This window comes from Mauremys mutica, chromosome 1 (genome assembly GCF_020497125.1).
Source record: "Mauremys mutica isolate MM-2020 ecotype Southern chromosome 1, ASM2049712v1, whole genome shotgun sequence".
In the NCBI taxonomy this organism is placed as follows: Eukaryota; Metazoa; Chordata; order Testudines; family Geoemydidae; genus Mauremys; species Mauremys mutica.
Genome location: NC_059072.1, coordinates 331248906 through 331268989, shown reverse-complemented (window position 1 = coordinate 331268989; position 20084 = coordinate 331248906). Strand labels below are relative to the sequence as shown.

At 38.7% G+C, this 20084-nt stretch overlaps 2 protein-coding genes across 2 annotated transcripts; both read right to left on the bottom strand.

Moving 5' to 3' along the window:
- Nucleotides 1-221: 221 nt before the first annotated feature.
- Nucleotides 222-8317, bottom strand: LOC123345309 (collagenase 3-like). The gene is made up of 10 exons (XM_044982088.1): nucleotides 8121-8317; nucleotides 7784-8025; nucleotides 6727-6875; nucleotides 6505-6630; nucleotides 5152-5313; nucleotides 4407-4524; nucleotides 3421-3554; nucleotides 2898-3057; nucleotides 2249-2352; nucleotides 222-1294 (listed from the first exon to the last, which is right to left on the bottom strand). The coding sequence occupies exons 1-10, from the start codon at nucleotides 8241-8243 to the stop codon at nucleotides 1194-1196; spliced, it is 1419 nt and encodes a 472-aa protein (XP_044838023.1). The 5' UTR covers nucleotides 8244-8317; the 3' UTR covers nucleotides 222-1193.
- Nucleotides 8318-9394: 1077 nt separating this feature from the next.
- On the bottom strand, nucleotides 9395-19787 carry LOC123361784 (collagenase 3-like). The gene is made up of 6 exons (XM_045001925.1): nucleotides 19778-19787; nucleotides 17515-17569; nucleotides 17203-17307; nucleotides 16770-16870; nucleotides 16136-16251; nucleotides 9395-9506 (listed from the first exon to the last, which is right to left on the bottom strand). The coding sequence occupies exons 1-5, from the start codon at nucleotides 19785-19787 to the stop codon at nucleotides 16190-16192; spliced, it is 333 nt and encodes a 110-aa protein (XP_044857860.1). The 3' UTR covers nucleotides 9395-9506; nucleotides 16136-16189.
- Nucleotides 19788-20084: the final 297 nt, after the last annotated feature.

Below are 20084 nucleotides of genomic sequence, written 5' to 3'. Positions count from 1 at the left end.
GGGGACAGCCAAATTTTTTTTTGCTTGGGGTGGCAAAAAACCTAGAGCCGGCCCTGTTCATAATGCTGAGGTTGTACTGTAGTTCTCTTTTGCCTTTTTGACATGCACTAGTCCATATTACTGAATAAGACTCAAAATTCACTTTAATTCATTTAGTTTATTTGATACCTTTTAAAGTTGAAAAGTAAACATAGTCATGCATTGTTTGTGTTGACTAAAGAAACAGTGGACTCATAAGGCACTGGAACAATTGAAATAAATATAAAATGGATTAAAAACTTTGACTTTAAAACACCAAAAGATATAATTTTAACATTTTGAAATGGATAGTCAGATTGTCAGCTGTTGTAAATCGGCATCACTCCAATGAACATCAGTGGAGCTGCGTCAGTTTACAGCAGGGGTGGATCAAGCCTGGAGTGCACTCAATTGATCTATATTAGAGCTAGATTGCAGCCTCCTTCCCTGAGTATCTCATAACTCTTGGTGTTTGCCATCTCTTCCTGGTTTCTACAGTGTCATTCAGGCTAATGGTTTCCTCTGAGCCTGGTTTAGGCACCTTGCTGTTTCGCCATCCTCACTCTGGCTTGTTGTAAAGATGCCACGGTCAGTGGTTTCCATGGGGACACGCCAGTATGAAAACATTTTCACATTCCATAACTCCAGTATCTCAAGCTGGTGTCTCCACGCTCCTGGTATCAATCCTGCTGTCCTGACCCATTCTTTACACGTATGAAATCCCAAAAATCTAATGGAATTTTTCCTAAGGTAAGGGCTGCAAAATTAGCCCTAATTACTTAAATAGCAGTCACCACTGGTCTGCTCCTGAGAGGTGCCAAGAACCTCTTGCAAGATGCTAAATACCCTCAAATTATTGGAGTTGTTTGTCCTTGCAATCTCACAGAATGCATTCAGCATCTTGAAGGGGGATTTGGTTTGGTTCTGCATTGATTTTAAATGGTCTAATGTCCCTTGAAATGATAATCATTTTCTTCTCTCTCTTCCTATTAAATTAATTCAGTTCCAGACTGACATAAGCTATATAGTTCCCATATATACAGTATAGATTTGGTGGTAGATAAACAGAGTTTCTTCACAGAATCATTCTCTATAAATCCCTATTCCCTCAATAATATTTCCATTTGCTATAGGCTGTTCTACAGCCTGCAGCATGGTACCCAAGTAGAAAGCAATTAACACCAAAACATGGAGTTAGTTTTCAAGACACGAACAATTCTTTTACTCCAGATGCTATATTGAAACTGCAGTGGTCCGTTGAAAAAGTAGATGTAACCTATGGGGAAAAAGACTTGTTAAAAGGAATTGCAATCAGAAATGAATATCATTTGGGGGTTTATTAAAAGTATTGTTTCAAATAAAAATAAATCCTGGATTTTCAGACTAAGTCTATTCAGTAGAATGATTTGCTATTTGAAACTCTGAGCTAAATTTTCAAATTGGCCTCATTCTGGCTCTTAAATTGGTCCAAGCGGTCAATATTTTAGATGCTCAGAAACTCAGTTCTTCTCTTTTTACATAGCATATGTCTGTGAAAATCATGTGGTTACTCATTTATTTAATTCCCTGATTTTCAAATGCTATTTAGAGACGATATAGTCTGGTCTCAGAGACATGGACACATTGTGTAAAGTTCTGATGCTGAGTTCTGACCAGGTTCTACCAGAGACCTATTGAGTGGTTCTGGAAAAGATACTTCACCTTCCTTTCTAAGTTTCCCTCCTACAAAATCTTAAAACCTGCCCACCAAACTCACTCTTTTGAATATGTAAAGCACTGTACAATTAAAAAGGAAGAAAACAATTTAAAATCTCAGGAAATAATACATGGTGATTACAGCTGGCTGAAAATTTTCAAATGGAACACTTTTCCATCAGAAAATGTTGAATGACTATCACAAGAACATATTGATTGCATGGAAAATTTTGACAAAATCATTGATACATTTCCTTTCTACAAGATCAATGTGCTTTGATTCAACTTTATCAGTTTGATTTTTATATATTATGTTACTTGAAATTTAATATTTCTATAAGATCAAAATGAAATATTTTTAAACAAAATGGGATAAGGTTGTTTCAAAATTTCCAAAAAGAATTTTTTTCAGAAATTTAATTTCACAGGAAAATTTCAACTTTTTGTATTGATTTGGGATGGAAGGAAATTTGTAAATGCTGGAAATTCTGAATTTGAACCAGTTCTAATGATAGTAATGAAAGGGAAAAAATACCATTTTTTTGGTAGACTGCATCCACTCTATTGCCAATTCCTGGGAATTCTTCCTCTATCAGTCTGGGGTAGCCTTTTTCCATAACTTGGTTTTCTTCATCATAGCTATGTTAAACATGGAAAAAAATACAAATTCAATTAACTTGCATGACTTGCAATCTGACAAATGTCCTATCACCTTTAGGTACCTTGTTCAAAGATACCCAAGTTGTGAGTGGCTGGAAGTCACTAGATTGTCTATGCCAAATGAAATGGTGAGTATGACTTCAATTCTCTAGGCCTCCTTTTACCAGAAACACAACCTCAGCTGGTACAAGAACAATAAAGGTAAATTTTTAAAGGTTGGGTAATAAAGTACAGAATTGAAAGGCTAGATTGTACCTGGATTGTACGTAGGTATATAGGGGTGATGGTGCTGCATGTCTGTCACTGGAGCAGGTAGGCAGAAAGTGTCAGGGGATAGATGGAACATTGGCTCTAGGCCCAACTCATTGGCCAGCACAAGAAAATTAGAACAAATTGGGCCAAATCTGCTGCTGGTTTAGGGCAGCAGTAACTCGAAATCCTGTGCCACAGAAAATAATTGGCCCTTTTGTATACAATTAAGCTTGGCAGGATTGAAAATAAGAACTAGTAAATCTCTAACATACCTCCAGAACTTGTCTCCAGTAAAAAAGAGAGTCTTGCCAGTGTCTGTAATGTGGACAGCCCCATCTATTGTTTTCATCTCTCTGGGGAATCCCAATTCATATATTTTTTTAGGGTAACCTTCAACTATGTCATAGCCATTCATAGCCCAGAATTTCTTGCCTGTAAATAATGACGACAAAATGTTGATCTTTTATAAGCATCAATGGAAAGGTATGAGAAGAGTAAAACCCAGCAATAATGATTACATTGTTATTATTTGACATTATTAGTTTTATGTGACTTACATTATATGGGGCCAGATCCTCACCTGGTGTAAAATGAAGCCATTACACCAGATGAGGACCTAACCTTCTAGTCTAAATTCTGCACTCTCTAGTCCATTGAAGATCTTGTAGTGTTGCATGGGGTGAAACCAATGGAAGTTTTGTTTGAGTGAGGACTGTAGGATGTAACCCTAAGTAGCTTTATTAGATGAGAGTGATTAAGATACTTCCACTTTTTTGCCATTTGCAAAAGGCTTACCCCTAAATATGAACACATGATCTTTCATGGGGTTTTCATAGGCAGCGTCAATCTTGTTTGGAAGTTCTGGCCAAAATGACTTAATTAACACCAGTTCTGCGTCAACCATCTGAGGATGTAGGCGCCAGAAGAACCTAATTCAGAAAGAGAAACTTTTTATCATCTTTTTCATGGTATGGCATGGTATTGTTTTCACAGTGTTTCACAAATATTAACTAATTTGGGTTTCTCGGTCTTTACTATACTATGGAGCACATTTTAATTCAAGGAGAATCTTATAGACCATCATCTCCTCTCCTAGCCATGATGGTTCAGACTACCTAGCTCATTCATAACATAAACACTTTCACAGGAGAGAAAAAACTGATGTTTTGATTTCATTTTGTCCAACTTTTTTCCCTTAAGACAAGAAAGCACAGATAAATGTGGCAGTGCACCATGTAAGATTACTCTGTGCAATGCAATTTTGCACAGAAAATTAAATAATTTCTGAATTTTGGAGAAAATCCAGTGCAATCCCATGAAACGGTAAATATGTCTGCTTGATCATGTGGAGACTGAGCCCCCATTCACACCAGTTTCACATCAATATACTGTAACTGCATTGACTTCCAGGAATTTTTGATTGTCACCAGTGTGAGGGGGAGTCAAACCCATATTCATGTTATAAAGGCTGCTTAAATGTGATATGCTGTAAAGCCCTTACAGTCATTTCTGTTGATTTCACAACCTATTTTAGTTGTGCTTAGTAAAAGAGATTAACCTCTAAAGGAGAAAGTTAGCAGATTTTTTGGAAGATAGAAAAAGATCTAATCAATTATATTTTCAGAAACAAATGATAAAGTAATGGAAATTAAAAAGGGTTTTGGGCCAGTTTCTTTTCTCAGTTGTACCAAGTGTAGTTCTAGTAGTGAGTTGGCTGGGCTCTATACAGCAAAAGAAGCATATGTGTAAACCACACATTGCATTATTTATTGTTGTCTCACCTGTCCTTGAAGATCACCATTTCTCCTCGAAGTTCTGTTATTGCATCAAATGACAAATTTTCATCACATTTCTCTGGAGTTTTGGGGTGTTTGGGGTTGGGATCTCTGTCTCCTGCACCTGTAACCATAAATTATAACTTAGCTTTGGCTGCTTTTGTTCTTCTTCTATGTAAGATAACTATGTACTAAATGGGACACTGAAGAGTTCACCATTGCCAGAATGAATACAACCATTAAGGACAAACTGTCTGGACTAATTATATTCGCTTTCCCTACTTATTCTTCTTTGGGCAAATCATGTCCCTACATTTTGAGGTTTAGTTATGTTGCAAAGATATTTGTGGCTAAAACTAAATGGGTGCCATTGACACCATGTCTTTAGGGCCTCTCAGAAGATTGCTTCCTCCCAAGGTCTCCCACATAGGCATTTCTATTTCTCCTACTTCATAGTCTTTGATCATCCTCCCATGGAAGACAGCTCAGGGACCTTAAGTCCACTATAGCAGGTAACCAGCTAGCAGCAATCACCTGTGCACTTGATGCAGTTTCTGTCTGATTGTTTAATGTGGGTGTCTTCTGACCCTGAGGACTGGTTCCCAGGATCCAGGGTTTCTATCTTAATTTACCATGGCAGTGACCATTGAGCAATAGGAACACCAACAGCAGATTGCTAACCCTAAGGTAAATTGCAGTGCAAAATGTACATTCCAGGATACATGGATAAAATGGCAAAAGGACGACAAACCATAGAGAGCTTGGATCCCTTCCACATCATCGTCAGGAAGCAAGAACCCAGTGTTGCCAATGTAGGTGTAAATAGGAAACATCAGAGCTCCCGGGTCTCTGGAGTGCTCAAGTCCCAAAGAGTGACCAAATTCATGGGCAGCCACAAGAAACAAGTTGTATCCTATAAGAAAGCAAAGCAAAAGCAAAAATATTTCTTAAAACAATATACACATGTATCTGAATGGAGTTTATTGCCTGATCCTCATCACAATGTCTTTTTTGCACTGATGATACAAAACAATGATATAGATCTCTGCATCTTCTAAGAAGTGAACATACATGAAATAATTAACCCTAAATATTATTAACTCCATTTTACAAATGGGGATGCTGAGATACACAGTCCAATCCTGCTGTCTTCATTCAAGACAATGGGAATTTTGTTTGAGTAAGGGCCTAATAGCCTGAGCCCCTTAAGCTTTTTCTTACACTAAATTATATTTGAAAAATGTCCCACTATCACCAACCCTAGTTCAACTCAACCATCTTAGCAATGTTGGAAGTTGTAGGGTGAAACCCTGGTCCAATGAAGTTAATGGAAGTTTTGCCAGGATTCCATCCCTAGTGTAGATAGTCCATTGACCATCACTGCTATTTCCAGCATTGGATCAATTAAATCTGTTCCCAGCAAAGCTAGATGACATGGTGCTGAAAAACAGTGTCTGCAGTTGAAAAAATGTTAGTGACAACTGGATTCATTTTTCAAAAATGGCTTCTTGTGCAGACAAGGGCAAATATTTTCATAAAAGTGGCCTGATTTTCAGATATGGTGAGTATCTACAACTCCCACTGGCTCTACTGGGGGTGAAACCATCTGTCTGATATCCACGCTGGATACTCTCAAATTGCAAGTGAAACAATTAGATGTTTGAATAGTAAAAAACCCAAACTGCCTTGTTTCTCTGGGTTCATGGGTCATGTGATACATTATTCTGATGTATTCAGAGTTGCAAATTCCAAGTTTTAACACAAATAATTGTTTTGTCCATAATTCATGCAAGGCATGTATGCTCCTATCTACAATCTGGAATTAAAAACAGCTCCCTGAGACTTCAGTAACCAGACACACAACATGAATAATAAAAAACAAATAGGGAAAAGTCAAAGCAAACTGTTCACAAACAACATATAGGATGAACATTATCCATCCAACGTATCTGGCAAATATTCTGAATAGCAAATACATTTTTTGAAATCAGGATGAGATTGTGAATGATTTGCCATCCAAAAGGGACAAAATGCATAACCAATATTATTTGAAACAAATAGTTTATCCAGCTCTAGTTAAAGTGATCTTTAGAACATATGTTACCTCTGGAATCAGTTGACCAGGTTTCATCATCGTCAAAATGGGCATCTCCTCCATAATTTGGTCCAGGAGGAAAAGCATGAGCCAGTAATCCAGAAGGTCCATCAAAGGGATAAAAGTCACCATGTTCTACAAAGCAACATTTAAAATATAGACAGCATTTACATCTAATTTTAAACAGGTGAAAATATAATAAACTGCCAAAAAGTAATCTTTCTCTGTTACCTTTAGTTCCAAAGGAAATCATGATATCAGCAGTGCCACTACGAATTCTAGTAAAGTTCAGTGGTGTCACTTCAGACCAAACCCTGAATGCCTTTTTGAATGCTCTGTCCACTTCAGCACGTGTCAGATCTCGAGTGTAATTCACAATTCTATCAATCAGATAAAGTATCTTCAATTAACCTTTCCACAGGGCCAAGGAACTTTGCAATGAACCTCCATGAAAACCTACTTTTGACTGGGAGACAGCCATTTCTCAAAAGCTATCCCTAAAGTGTACTTATTTCAGAACAAAGAATTGGATTACTAATGCATAGTACTCCAAACATAAAACTATACATTTTCATCTATCAGTGTCATTCAGAAAGATAATGACCTAACAGCTTGAGATTTGTTTTTTTGTTTGTTTGTTTGTTTGTTTTGCCATTATTATATGCACTAGAGAAACCCCAGAAAACTAAAAGTATGTTCTTTATTAAGATATTTTGTATAGATAATATGGGACTTTATTCAGTATATTTTACTATAAATATTTTGAAGAGATATGAAATATCTCATGCACCTGACCATTCTGGAGAGACAATACATGATCAAGGGGACATTAAAGAGATACAGTGGTCATTATTACAAAACAATGTTTGTTAACAGCTTACTACATAGCATTATCAGAGATACCACTTTTATCTCCATATTCAATACATAAGGAAAATAGCCCTCTCTCTTTCTCTCTTGTTTACCACTCTTTGGTTTCTGGCAAATAGTGACTTTTTACTGGCATCATTGTATCATATTGTGATAACTGAGTTCATTAAAGAAATTTAGATAGGCCCTGATACAAAGCCCACTAAAGTTAATGGTAAGACTCACATTGACTTCCATGAGCTATAGATCAGGGCCATGTAGATTTTAAAACTGCAACATGAGATTTTTACAAAGTCTGGACTACCCTTTCTTCTTGCTGAGCTTGTCAATCTAATATACAATATAATGGCTGTTGAACAACTATATAGCAGGATAACTTGAAAATACGAAACAATAACACTAAATATTATCATTTTACCTGTATGTTAAATTATTTTTTGACCATTTTAGTTTTCTAGGGAAAAAGTTGTATTCCCCCACATCGGGGACACCACATCTTGGCTGTTGCATCAGCTCATATGTTTCTTCATCTAATGTGCCAGTCACCTCCAGCCCAAAAAAAGACTGCATTTCTCGAAGTTTGGCTGCCACTGAGTTGGCATTCTTCTTCCTTATGCCAGCAGGACTGGAACGTAGGTTGTAATGTGTCTTTAGATAGCGCTAGGGAAAAAAATAAAATAATATTTCCAGTTTCCAAAGACCAAAGGCAATCAAACAGCCAACCTTAATATGTGAAGACTGATTTTATACTGTACCTCTGCAAACTGGAGGTCTTCCGTTGTGAATTCATCACTGTCTTCGTGGGGAATAGGCAGTGTCAAACAATATGACAAGCCCAGCAAGAAAAGGAAGGCAGCTGCAAGGCTTGGATGCATCATGCTGAATTCTTGGGCTCTGAAACTCTGATTTTTAGAGTGTAAATACCTTTACTTTTATAGACCTAAACTGGTGAGTCATCTCTTGTGGACAAGTTAGAACGTCCTTGTCATTGCAAAGTAAACATGCTTACACAGCTGGTTTATTTCTTCATTCCAAGAAGTCCTGGTTTGGGCATCTGTGGTCCCACTAAGGACTTAGAAACTATATCTTTATATAAACATGCTCTCAGCATATTTACAGATGCTGCGGGAAGTATTGTGAAGAAGCAACTCAGCATTATTTCATTACTTTGCAATAACTTACACTGACCTACTTTTTTGCCTTTGATAGGATAATTACTTTCCTTTTATTTTGTCAAAGTGACACTATATGACAAGCTCTGTGAACAGATGGATTGTCTTAAAGTAAAATAATTGCATTATTTTAATGTCTATCCTAATTCATTAGCATGTCAATTGTTAAGCAAACTTACCATCTTGACTCATAAGACAACAACAATGTGGAGTATATTATATAACTAACATGTTCCTGTTTTGGGGTTTCTTTATTTGTTTTAATTTTTAATCTAAAACTGTAACAGCAATTTTGTTGCTGGAATCATGATAGTAGTCGGTCTCGGTACAGATCAGAATCATTTACAGACACATTTTCAGAAATGGATTTGGGTTACCCAGATTTTGGCTACCTAGTTGAGATGTACCTGAAAACACAGCAACTGAAAATCAGTATTCACTTTTGAAAATGCTGGCCTTAGAGAAGTGTTTGATCAATGGCAAATATGAGCCTGTAAAATGGCCAGTTCATGGAATCTGACTTCCCTTTAAAACAATAATATAATGTATGTGGGATACTGTCATAGGTCCATTACGCACACAGTTACTGCTGTCATGTGGGCTGTGTAAAAACTTAAATAAGTAGATTCTGTTTGTGTACAAAGCATGATAGAAGCATGTGATTATGATAATTTACAAAGCACAAGATGTAGTGAAACTGGTAATATGACAGCAGCGAATGCTACAGAATTTTTTGAGTTTGAGGCAACTCCTTTTCTTCATAAAGTCAACTCAATCTCAGCTCATTCTGCGCTTTGGAAAATACAGACTGGTTACCATCACTAATTCTGTCCATATCACATTACATTCTTACTTGCCTGTGTGCCAGATCAAGGTTCTCTCATTGTTGAAATTCACCCACCACCTTCATTTAGTCTGATCTTCCATCAGAGACTTTATACTACACAACACGTCTCAGCATAATTCAGCCTGTTGATGAAACAGGATCCAGTGAAGCTAAATAGGTAAAAATTCAGCCAGTTTCTCAAATGACAAATAATGTTTTATCAAGAGATGACAAATTGCAAAAGTAGATGAAAGTGGGTGGAATTTTGTGCTGGATTATTTGGCCAAGTTTTTAATTTAACTGCAAGTTTGAACCAGTGCTAAATATAGTCATAGCAATTAGAGATGGAAAACACCTATTAAATCATCTTGTCCATTCGCCTACAAATGCAGGATTTTCCCTTTCTAATATGCTGATGTGAACACCAAAGCGAGACACATATGCCAGAGTATAGTTAAATGTGGAGGCCTCTATTTTTTTAAACTATTAGGCAATGAGAAACACCTCCCTGGACTACCCAGGAGGGCTGTTCTAGTGTGGAATTTAGCTGGGCCCTGGGTTCTACAAACCTTAGGCTGAGTCTGAGGGCAATTCACCTTCTACATGCCCAGGCCTGCCCTGGCAGGCAATCAGAGTCCCAACCCATTCCTCTCCTCCATGCTGGAGCTAGGAGAGATGAGCCATGAAGGCTTATTTCCTTACCATGCAGTGTTGTGCTCTGAGCCCATTGGGTTACAGAGACCTCACATCAGACCCTTTCTTAACGTACCAACCGCACTGGAGCTTGCCAACATTGTGACAAATGTAATGTAAAGCCCTAAACCAGACATCCAAGATGCCAGGTGGAAGGTGAAAAAATGTCACAGTCATTTCTCAATTTTCCCATATGGGAAAAAAAAATCCCTTTCAGATCCTCCATAAAATCTGGTGATCAGTATAGTTCCCAGCAGCCCAAAAACTCCAGAAATAAGGCTGCGAAAGGGTGGTGCTGGAACAAAGCTAAAATGGCTACAAGCCAGCAGTGGGCAGAAACAACCTCTGCTTCCTCCCCCAGCCTCTGGAAGTGGGAGCCAGTCAGTCAGTCTGTCCTGACCCCAGTCATCCAACTGCAGTGGGAACAGGTAGGAGAGGCTCAGAGCTCAGACCCAGTTACAGCCAAACCCCTGTCCCAGGGAGGGAGGGGGAAGGGAAATCAAGAGGAGCCAAATTCCCCTTCCTTTCTCCTCTCCCCCACCCCATCACCCACAGGGGAGAGGAAGGCAAGGGTTATCTGCACCCTTGCCACTCCATGTCTCTCTAGTTACATGCCCCAGTTAGCAGGTGAGTGTTATCCAGTCCACCTTTAGATCCTTCCACGTGCATTCAGATACTGTGGTGACAGGAAGGTAAATTCTCATCTCTTCTTAAAATACAATTCTACTCTAAGAAGCAACTTTGACAAAATAGGATTGTGGGGTTTCACGTTCTCGTGTTTCATTCATTCCTTGTCAAACTCACTCAGTTTGCCACTAAAAAGATAATTTTTCTGACTGCAACATCTGCAAACTCCCCCTGGGTTGTGACAGTTACACTGGTTTATTTTCCTCTCATGCATCAACATCAGTAATAACTAGCTAAGTTCTTTTGCTTTGCTCATCCCCTCTCTCCTGCCCCTTCTCACCTGGCTGTGACTGGCAGCTCAGTTCTGGTGCTCTGCCCATCCCCCTACTCCTCACCCTACACTAATGCATCTCAGGTCATTGCTGCATTCCCACGCAGGCTGCATATCGTATGGCTGGCAACTCAATGCATAGGCAAATCACAGGTAATAACATGGTAAATTCTGGCATATAATCTTTCTAATAATGCATCCAATAATTATTTATACATCTTCTACTTCCTTCCCGCTAAAAAAACCCCCACCCTGAGTCAGTCAATTCTCAATATTGCATTACTGGCATATGTGGTTTTGCTTTTAACGGGATTAAGTAGTAGTGGAAGATCCTCAGTTAGTATTAATTGTCATAGCTTCACTGACATCAGAAGAGCTATGACAATTAACCCCACCTGAGTATCTGCCTTGTAGTGTTTAAAATAACCTTCCAAAGTAACTCTTTACTAAATTCAATCCCAACTGTTGTGAAGTTCTGAGCATCACTGCTGTGTGCAACACCAGCAAATCTGAGTCCTAAGCAGTCTCAAAGATGTGTGTTAGTATCCAGGAATAATTTAAACTCCTGTGGGTTTAAGATTTAAACTCCTGTGAATCCCAGATGCTCTGAAATTAGCTTCCTCTAACTAAGGGAGTATGTAATAGAACAGCTGGTGTGTTTGTGCACCACTGCCCACTACAGGCTGGAATTAGAAGTAACCCACTGTGTGTGTCAGGCTCTATGCTACTACTATCAACTCTTTTCTTGCTCAGGTGGTAGGAGCAGTGCTTAATTTGTTATGAAAGAGTTGCTGGGGCTCAAACAATTTTTTTACTTTCTTAACTGACATGGCAAGCCTAGAGGTGCCGGGACTATGAACGGTCAAACCTAGAGGTGCCAGGGCTCAGCCCCCGCAAGCCCTAGCACAAATCAAGCATTGGGTAGACGTCTGTGCTTTTGGACTATGCTCATTGTCATAGTGAAGTTCTGAGTGGCCATGGTGTGCAACACGGTGACACCGGCAAATTCCTAGGTGGTCACAGAGTAGGGTTACAAGATAGTAAATGTAACAGATTGGGAGAGGAGGTGGGGGGTAATAGGTCCCTGCTTAAGACAAAGCCCCAAATATCAGGACTGTCCCTATAAAATCAGGACATCTGATCACCCTATCATAGAGTTATTACAATAAGTATAGATTGGCTAAGTGATACTTAAAGGTGAGGATGGATAACCACCTACAAACATTTGAAGCTTATAAACATAGTAGGGAGAGTAATTATTCAGGGACAAATGGGCAAAATTAAGAAAAGGGAACAGTGTTAGACTGTAGTATCATTCCCCCAAGGAAATGGTTTGAAGCCCTGAACTTCAACTATTTAGAGTGAGACTAGTCAAAACACCAGTAAATATACTACCAAGGACTGCCCTGCACTAGCAGGAGGTTGGACTAGATAGCCAAAAAGTCCCCTTCCATCTCTAAGTTCTATGATTTAATGAGTATTTTAAAGCTACTGTATTCAGGCTTCCGGGTACCTTGAAGTCCATAATGAAAGCACTCTTCTAAGACTCTGTTTTTAGTGTCTTTTCAATAATTACCCTGAGCCCCCATGGCCCAAAGGCAAAGACATTTTATTTGTAGAAAAAAATTACAGTGGGAATGATTTTTTTTCTATCAGACACCTTAACTTATTCAGACATGTGTTAAAAGGCATAAAGTTAAATATAGAAGGAAAAGGGGTAGCTTTTTGAACTTTAAATGTTAAAAGAAAATGGAAAAACAATCCACCCAACAGAAGATTCCGCATAATAAATGTTGGTCCTTTTCTATTTAAACGCAATGTCCACAAATGAAAAGAAACTCCAGTAGTTTGGATGGTCTTTGCTGGTGGGTAGAAAGACATACACCAAAGAAAAAGGATAGACTGAAAGGTTGTTTCAGTACGTAATTATTTTATCACAAACACTAAACAAAAATTTCTCAAAACATTAAAATAGAAGTTGATTCATGAAAGATCATTTATAAAAGCCACCTTAAGTGCAGGCGATGGGCTGAATCTTGCATTCCGCGCACACCCAGTTGTTTTCATTAGGGAATTTTGGACATACAAGGAATGCAGGCATGGATTGTATTACTATCATTATTTCTATTACACTCATGGCACAAAGCCCCAAGAGAGATGCAGGCCTGTTTTGCTAGACACTAATGGGAAAACACTATCTAAATGAAAAAGGCAGACAAGGGATAGGAGGAACTGGAAATGAGTCATAGAGAGATCACATGACCTAAGATGACAGAGAAATTGTATGACAGAGCTGAGAATTGAACCCACCTCTCCTGAGTCCCAGTCCAGTTCCTTAACCAGAAGCAGCAGTAAAGCATGTTGTTATTAGCTGATGTTTCCAACTGCCAATTATTTGCAGTGATACCAAAGCAGTCTGACAATGTCCGGCAGTGTGAAGTATAAAATATGTCATAAACATACATCTAAGGGTAGCATAAAATCCCTCTTTTACCCTGTAAAGGGTTAATTCCTCTTTTACCTGTAAAGGGTTAAGAAGCTCAGATAACCTGGGGGCACCTGACCAAAAGGACCAATAAGGGGGAAAGATCCTTTCAAATCTGTGGGGGAAGGTTTTTTGTCTGTGTCTCTGGGAGCCAGCCAGGAAACAGGGCAGGGGGGAAATACATCTCCCTAGCTATATCTGAACTAAGCATCTAGTCTTGCAGAAATAGTAAGTAATAGCAGAAAAGAAATACGTTAAATTACCTTTTGTTTTAGCTTGTGACTTTTCCCTGTGCTAAGAGGGAGGTTTATCCCTGTTTTTGTAACTTTAAAGTTTTGCCTAGAGGGGAGATCCTCTGTGGTTTTGAGTCTTTTGTTATTCTTTAAAGTACTTACCATCCTGATTTTATAGAGGTGATTATTTTACCTTTTCTTTAATTAAAATTCTTCTTTTAAGAACCCAATTGATTTTTCATTGTTCTTAAGATCCAAGGGTTTGGATCTGTGTTCACCTGTACCAATTGGTGAGGATATTATTCTCAAGCCTCCCCAGGAAAGGGGGTATAGGGGGGATATTTGGAAACGGTAGGGCTCCAAGTGGCCCTCCCTGAATGTTTGGTTAAATCATTTGGTGGTGGCAGCGATACTAAAGCAACAAAGGAATTTGTGCCTTGGGGAAGTTTTAACCTAAGCTGGTAAAAATAAGCTTAGGGGATCTTTCATGCGGGTCCCCACATCTGTACCCCAGAGTTCAGAGTGGGAAGGAACCCTGACAAGCATGTTGATATTAGCTGATGTTTCCAACTGGCAGTTATTTGCAGTGACACCAAAGCGGTCTGACAATGTCTGATTGTGTGAAGTATAAAATACTATCCACACAGGTTCAGCTGATAACAGATCACACCACTATTAATGTTAAAAACATCCCGTGAAGAGGGTTGTGAAATAAAGCTTAAGGTGGGTATTGAGTGTCATAGACCTTGTGCTGGTCCTTTGCACATAGGTAAATTTCACCCAGTATAAACACGTCAGCACAAACTGTGACAGCGACAAACACCTGTCAGGAATGATCTAGTTTTACTTAGACCTGCCTTGAGTGAAGGGGACTGGACTAGATGACCTATTGAGGTCCCTTCCAGTCCTACACTTCTGTGATTCTATGATTTTGCAAGCGTGCGAGTCTGCCAAATTGCTGAATGATATGCTAACAACCAATATGCTAACAACAATTTCCGCAATTCTCGTATTTTGGGATCATGTGTAAGGTAAGTGGAATTGATGGTCATTTTCCAGGGAGCTGAGAGGTAGGAGTTTTCATGAAGAATCTTTTTTTTCCCCCCAGAAAGACACAGACAGAGAGGAAGAGAGGCGGTGGGATTGATTAACCCCAAACAAGCACTGAAGTGCTAATCATTCAAAAACAAAGACCATGCCAAGAAAATGGTTTCAAAACAAGTTAAATGAAAATAATTGAAGCTGTGTCATATTTTGATTTATTCCAAACCTTCAGTGTCCAAAATAGCATTAGAAGGCCTTTTTTTTCTGTGACCCTAAGCTGGCAAACAGTGAACTTTAGACAAACAAACAGAAGTGAATAGGCCACTTTGTCAACCTCTGCTATAGCAAGTTAACTTTAAAATAGAAACATCTCTAATACTTAGGGCTAGCTCACTATATTGAGTAACACTTTGCTTCCTAACATCCCTGTGTGATAGGAAAGTATTAAAAGGCCTATTTTACAGCTGAGTAAAGTAAGTACTGGAGCAGTTAAATAGCCTGCCCAGGTCACACATAAGGGCTGTGTTCCTGCAACTATACAGGCAGATAGCTGCATCCGTGTCATTTCAGTGGGGCTCCACCCACTTCTGGGAATCCACTTGCAGCACCAGGGCTAAGGAAAGTTGGGAATAGAACCAAGGACTCTTGGGCTCTAGTGTCCTGGTCTAACCACGGCATCCTCATTTCGCTTGCAGACAGTTGCCAGGGCTATCTAATAGAGCTGGTTAGGAAACATTTTTTCTGTCCCTGGAAAACATTTGAGATTTCAAAAAATGTTCCCATCACGAATCAGGACAAAAATTCAATCTCCACAATGTTGGCACATTGACAAACCATAAACATTTCAGTTTGGATCAATCAAAATGCTTTGTTTTGATCATTTCAAAATGTTTCATTTTTATTTTGGCCATTTTTTATTTTATACAAGTTTTTATTTTTTACTATAATTAATTCACAGTTCAACACAAGAAATTGTTTTGAGCTGGGACACCAGAATTTTTCATTCTGAAAATGTCAAAACAGGCTGATTCAACAAGTTTGAAACTTTTTTTAAAAAAAATTTTAGTTGAGAAATTCATCAAAACTGACTTTTTCCCATAAAAAGTTTTGGTTTTGACAATTTGACTTTAAAACAAAACAAAACAGGAAAACAGTTCCTCAGAAAATTCCTGTCCCATTCTAGTATCTGAGCTACTATAGTTTTTATTTTGCTTCAGCAGTGAATGTATTGTGCTAGCTATGTGGTATCTCTTGGCAATTGTTGACTTTTTAATGGCAATCACAGTACATACATGTAGACTTTGTCATTAAGAACTAGAACCCATAGGACTACTAGTTTGACATGTTCAACTGACTCACTTGTCGTGCTTACTGACTGAGAAGTGGGTTAACAGCACAATATGCAGTTTGCACTCAAAATGTGAAGAACACACTTATGGCAGATTGCTTTGATCCATGGAAGAAATAGATGGAACCTACAAGAAAAGAAAATCAGTTTAAGAATCATCGCAGCCATCATGTTACTTATCCTTTAAGAAGGTAGAACTATTGCTTTCTTTCATTCCAGTAGGTTTTACACTTTACTAGTTTGAACAATGTAGCTACAAACTATCCAATGATCTCTCTGGCTGTCACAATATTGGAAAACAACCATTCTGTAGGCCAGCCAACCTCAGCTCACCCTTCTTCGAAATGGGAAGGAATTGGTTTGGTTTATAGTATTCTTTTTAAAAAAAGGAAAATGAAAAGCCAGAGGATACAGTAATAGTGCAAAACTTAATTTTCTGTATTGTTTTTGAGACTTCTAACACATTACATTTCTATTTTAAAGAATTCTAATATTAACATTAATACAAAAATCTATCTCAACACTATGTTGGTAGCACTAGGCCTCTTAGAGCTTGTTATGTTTTAATGCACTAATTTCTGTATGTCAGTCTATGGGCACATCCAACCATTATGGCAAAGCATTTTTACTAGCATGAAAATTTACCATTTTCTTGGTATGCTGCATCAATTTTATTTTCAATTCCTGAGAAATCTTTCTCTATTAGTTTTGGATAACCATTTTCCACAGAATGACGTTCATCATAGCTGTAATAAAAATGAACAGGAAAAAACAAATTGAAACAGATTATCTAATTGATGGTGATTCAAAAGTTCTTTTAAGCTGAGACAGCTCAGGGTGGAGACATATAGTGGGAAGGAAGGGAAAACCTTGCACATCTAATGCCTGTGCTGTATCTGTTCTGTGGATAAACTGAGGACTTTGATCTCCAAGTCTATGGATTCTACACCTTCCACAAACTCTAAAATAGAGATATTAAATATAGAGCCCGCACTACCCTTGCTGAACCCAAATATTTGGATTGAATTGACAACACAAGCAGGTCACCCAACTTCTTTATCTCCCACCAATACTATACCTCCAGTACTTGTCGCCTACGAAAAACTTGGTCTTTTCAGTCTTTGTATCATGAAACGCAGCATCTACCTTCTGGAGGGCTCTTGGAAATCCAAGTTCATAAATCAGAGGGGTAGCCGTGTTAGTCTGGATCTGTAAAAGCAGCAAAGAGTTCTGTGGCACCTTATAGACTAACAGACGTATTGGAGCATGAGCTTTCGTGGGTGAATACATGCATCCGACGAAGTGGGTATTCACCCACAAAAGCGCATGCTCCAATACGCCTGTTAGTCTATAAGCTGCCACAAGACTCTTTGCTGCAAATTCATAAAGTTTCTTGGGGTAGCCTTCAAGTATGACATGTCCTTTTAGAGCCCAAAATTTCTTTCCTGCATGAAGTATTGATGAAAGGAAAAACACTTTATAAATTTAGTGATACAAAATCAATAGGGGAATTTTCAAAAAAACAGAGCTGAGCATCAAGAGCAACTCCTACACTTTTCTATTCCATCTAAGTTTTTGTATCTCACATACTATTGCAGAATCTGAGCAACTGAGAGAAGCCTGCCAGGGTGGCACATGATTCCGTCCTTTCTCAAACCAACCTCAGGCACTATGGCCATGAACTCCTCTTGATGGGATGCATTCAGATGGTACCAAGGATAAAAATATAAACTCGCCTATTTTAATATGAAGAAATTGCCAAAAATAGATTAAGGACACAATCCTGTGGGATCTTGTCCTTAGTCTACTTTTGGCAACTTCTTTGTATTAAAAGAGATGAGCTTGCACTTGTCTAAATTTAAGCCAGTGAGTAGTGCCACTGGCACTACGTACATGCATAAGTGTTTGCAGGATTGTGGTCTTAATTAGGACAGTGGTTTATTCAGGGTAATAGAATTCCTCTACCTCTACCCTCTGCTCCTGTAGTCTCAGAGGTGGGAAGGCTTTGTCTGGACCAGCAGGAGAAAGAAAACCCTTGACCCTTTTAAGGATTGCACCCTCCTTTTTTCCTCCTCTCTTTGTGGGCACTCAGCACTACTTGTGGGTTTGAGGGGTGGAGTAAGGAGGCTCTGTGTCTGATTGGTTGGACAGAAGGGTACAGAGAAATCCTATTGGCTCCCGCACCCGCAAGAGGAGGGTTTATAAGCCATTCTCACTGCCTCAGGGTGCCATTCTGTGCTGGGAAGAAATGCTCCTGTCCCCCTCATGTCCCTTAGGATTAGAGCTTTGGGCTTTGCTATGGATATTCTTCTAGTCACCTTTTCTGGGCTGGGAAGGAATTTTTCCCACATTTTCAGATTGGCCTAGGCAATGTAGGTTTTCTCATCTTCCTCTCAGCAGCACAGGAACAAACATAGTGGGTAGGGTAATGTTGTAAAATTCATTTGTTGCAAGTTAGCAGGTGCTCAATACAGGTGCTTGTTCAATAGTAAGCCTGATTCCCGGATAAACCAGAATTGGAAGTGGATTGGGAAAAGGCATTTCCTAAAGAAGGTGGGGGATGGGGTTGAGCCTTGTAACGTCAGGTACAACAAGAAAACAAACCCCTTCCCTCCCCACTCCCTTTGTATGAGGGTGTTGGGGTGCCAGCGGACCAGATTAACTCTGTGGAGGGGGAGAAAGCTGATGACAGCCCTCCCCCCGGTGATATAGATGACAGAAGGAAGGATAACCTGCACTGGATGAGGTATTGCTGGGCAATTCCCAGGTGTGTAACATAATAAAGTTGTGGCCTAATTAAACCACATTCCTGGTGTCTTGTCCTTCATTCCTTGCAGAGCCAAAACCTGCCATTGACTTCAGTGGGAGTTGTGAGGTGCACAAGTAATTCAGGATAATGTCAAAAGATTCTGCTGAATCACACTAACACTGAAAATTAATGCTATCATCAGTGCAGACTGAAGACAACAGGCTGTCCTTAAAAAAAAAAACAAAGCTGGAAAAAAGTAGCTGTTGAAGTGAGGGCTACTGTGAATGTTTGTTTTTGGGAATTTTGAGAAACAAGAACAATATTTTGTTAAAGCATTTAAGTAAAGGAAAAAGAATCGTTCAAGCCCTGGTTTTTGTTTGCCAACCACAGTTATTTTGTATGTTCAGCTGCTATTTTGAAAAGAAACTTTCAACTCCATTGTAAAATCTCTTCAGAAAAACATTTTAGGAAGAAAGAAATAGAAATTCTCACAGAACATCTGGTGTATTAAGTTTTCAATGGAAAAACTACAAGCAAGTAGTAAACTTACCATTTAGGATTTCAATTACTGGTAAATTATTGCCCAAATGAGGATTTAAGAAAACTCCTATTGCTGCCTGTAGAGTGAATGTTTTCAGGCTGCAGAGATGATCTTTATCACAGGTGGCATACAAATAAGTATCTGATATTTCTCTATCACAGTGAGGAATTGTGTTGAATGTTTATTTACTTTTTCAAAAGTTCAGTCCTTCACATCTTGAAAATATGTTATTGATCATTTGTATACAAATTACATCGCTAATTTTCCAAGTCAAGAAGGACTATACACATCTAAGCAGAGACCCAAGCATTGGGCAAATCATTCATATGATTATTATTTGTTGTTTTTTATGTAGCACCTAACCTTCAGTCATGGACCACTGTGCTAGGAACTGTACAAATATTTAACAAAGAGACAGTCCCTGCTCTGAATGGCCACATTTACACTTTGGATGGTTACATGAATGCAATATAAGTAAAATAAAATGGAATTCTAATCTGAAGGCAAAAGGAAAGTTACTTACCTCTAAACATCAACACAAGAACTTGCCCGGTCGTTCGTAAGCTGCATCAATCTGGTTTGGAAGATCTGGCCAAACTGAATTAATAACAGGTGCATTTTCTCCTGTCAGCTGAGAGGTTTGATGAGAGAAAAATCTAATTTAAAAAGC

Coding starts and splice junctions, on each gene's coding strand:
- LOC123345309 (XM_044982088.1), bottom strand. CDS start 8,243: ATGATGCATCCAAGCCTTGCAGCTGCCTTCCTTTTCTTGCTGGGCTTG. Junction 3,555..4,406: donor ATGGTGATCTTCAAGGACAG/GTGAGACAACAA, acceptor TTTCTGAATTAG/GTTCTTCTGGCGCCTACATC. Junction 3,058..3,420: donor TCATGTGTTCATATTTAGGG/GTAAGCCTTTTG, acceptor CATTATTTACAG/GCAAGAAATTCTGGGCTATG.
- LOC123361784 (XM_045001925.1), bottom strand. Junction 17,308..17,514: donor CTTGAAGGCTACCCCAAGAA/ACTTTATGAATT, acceptor GGCTACCCCTCT/GATTTATGAACTTGGATTTC. Junction 16,252..16,769: donor TGCAGCATACCAAGAAAATG/GTAAATTTTCAT, acceptor CTTTTCTTGTAG/GTTCCATCTATTTCTTCCAT.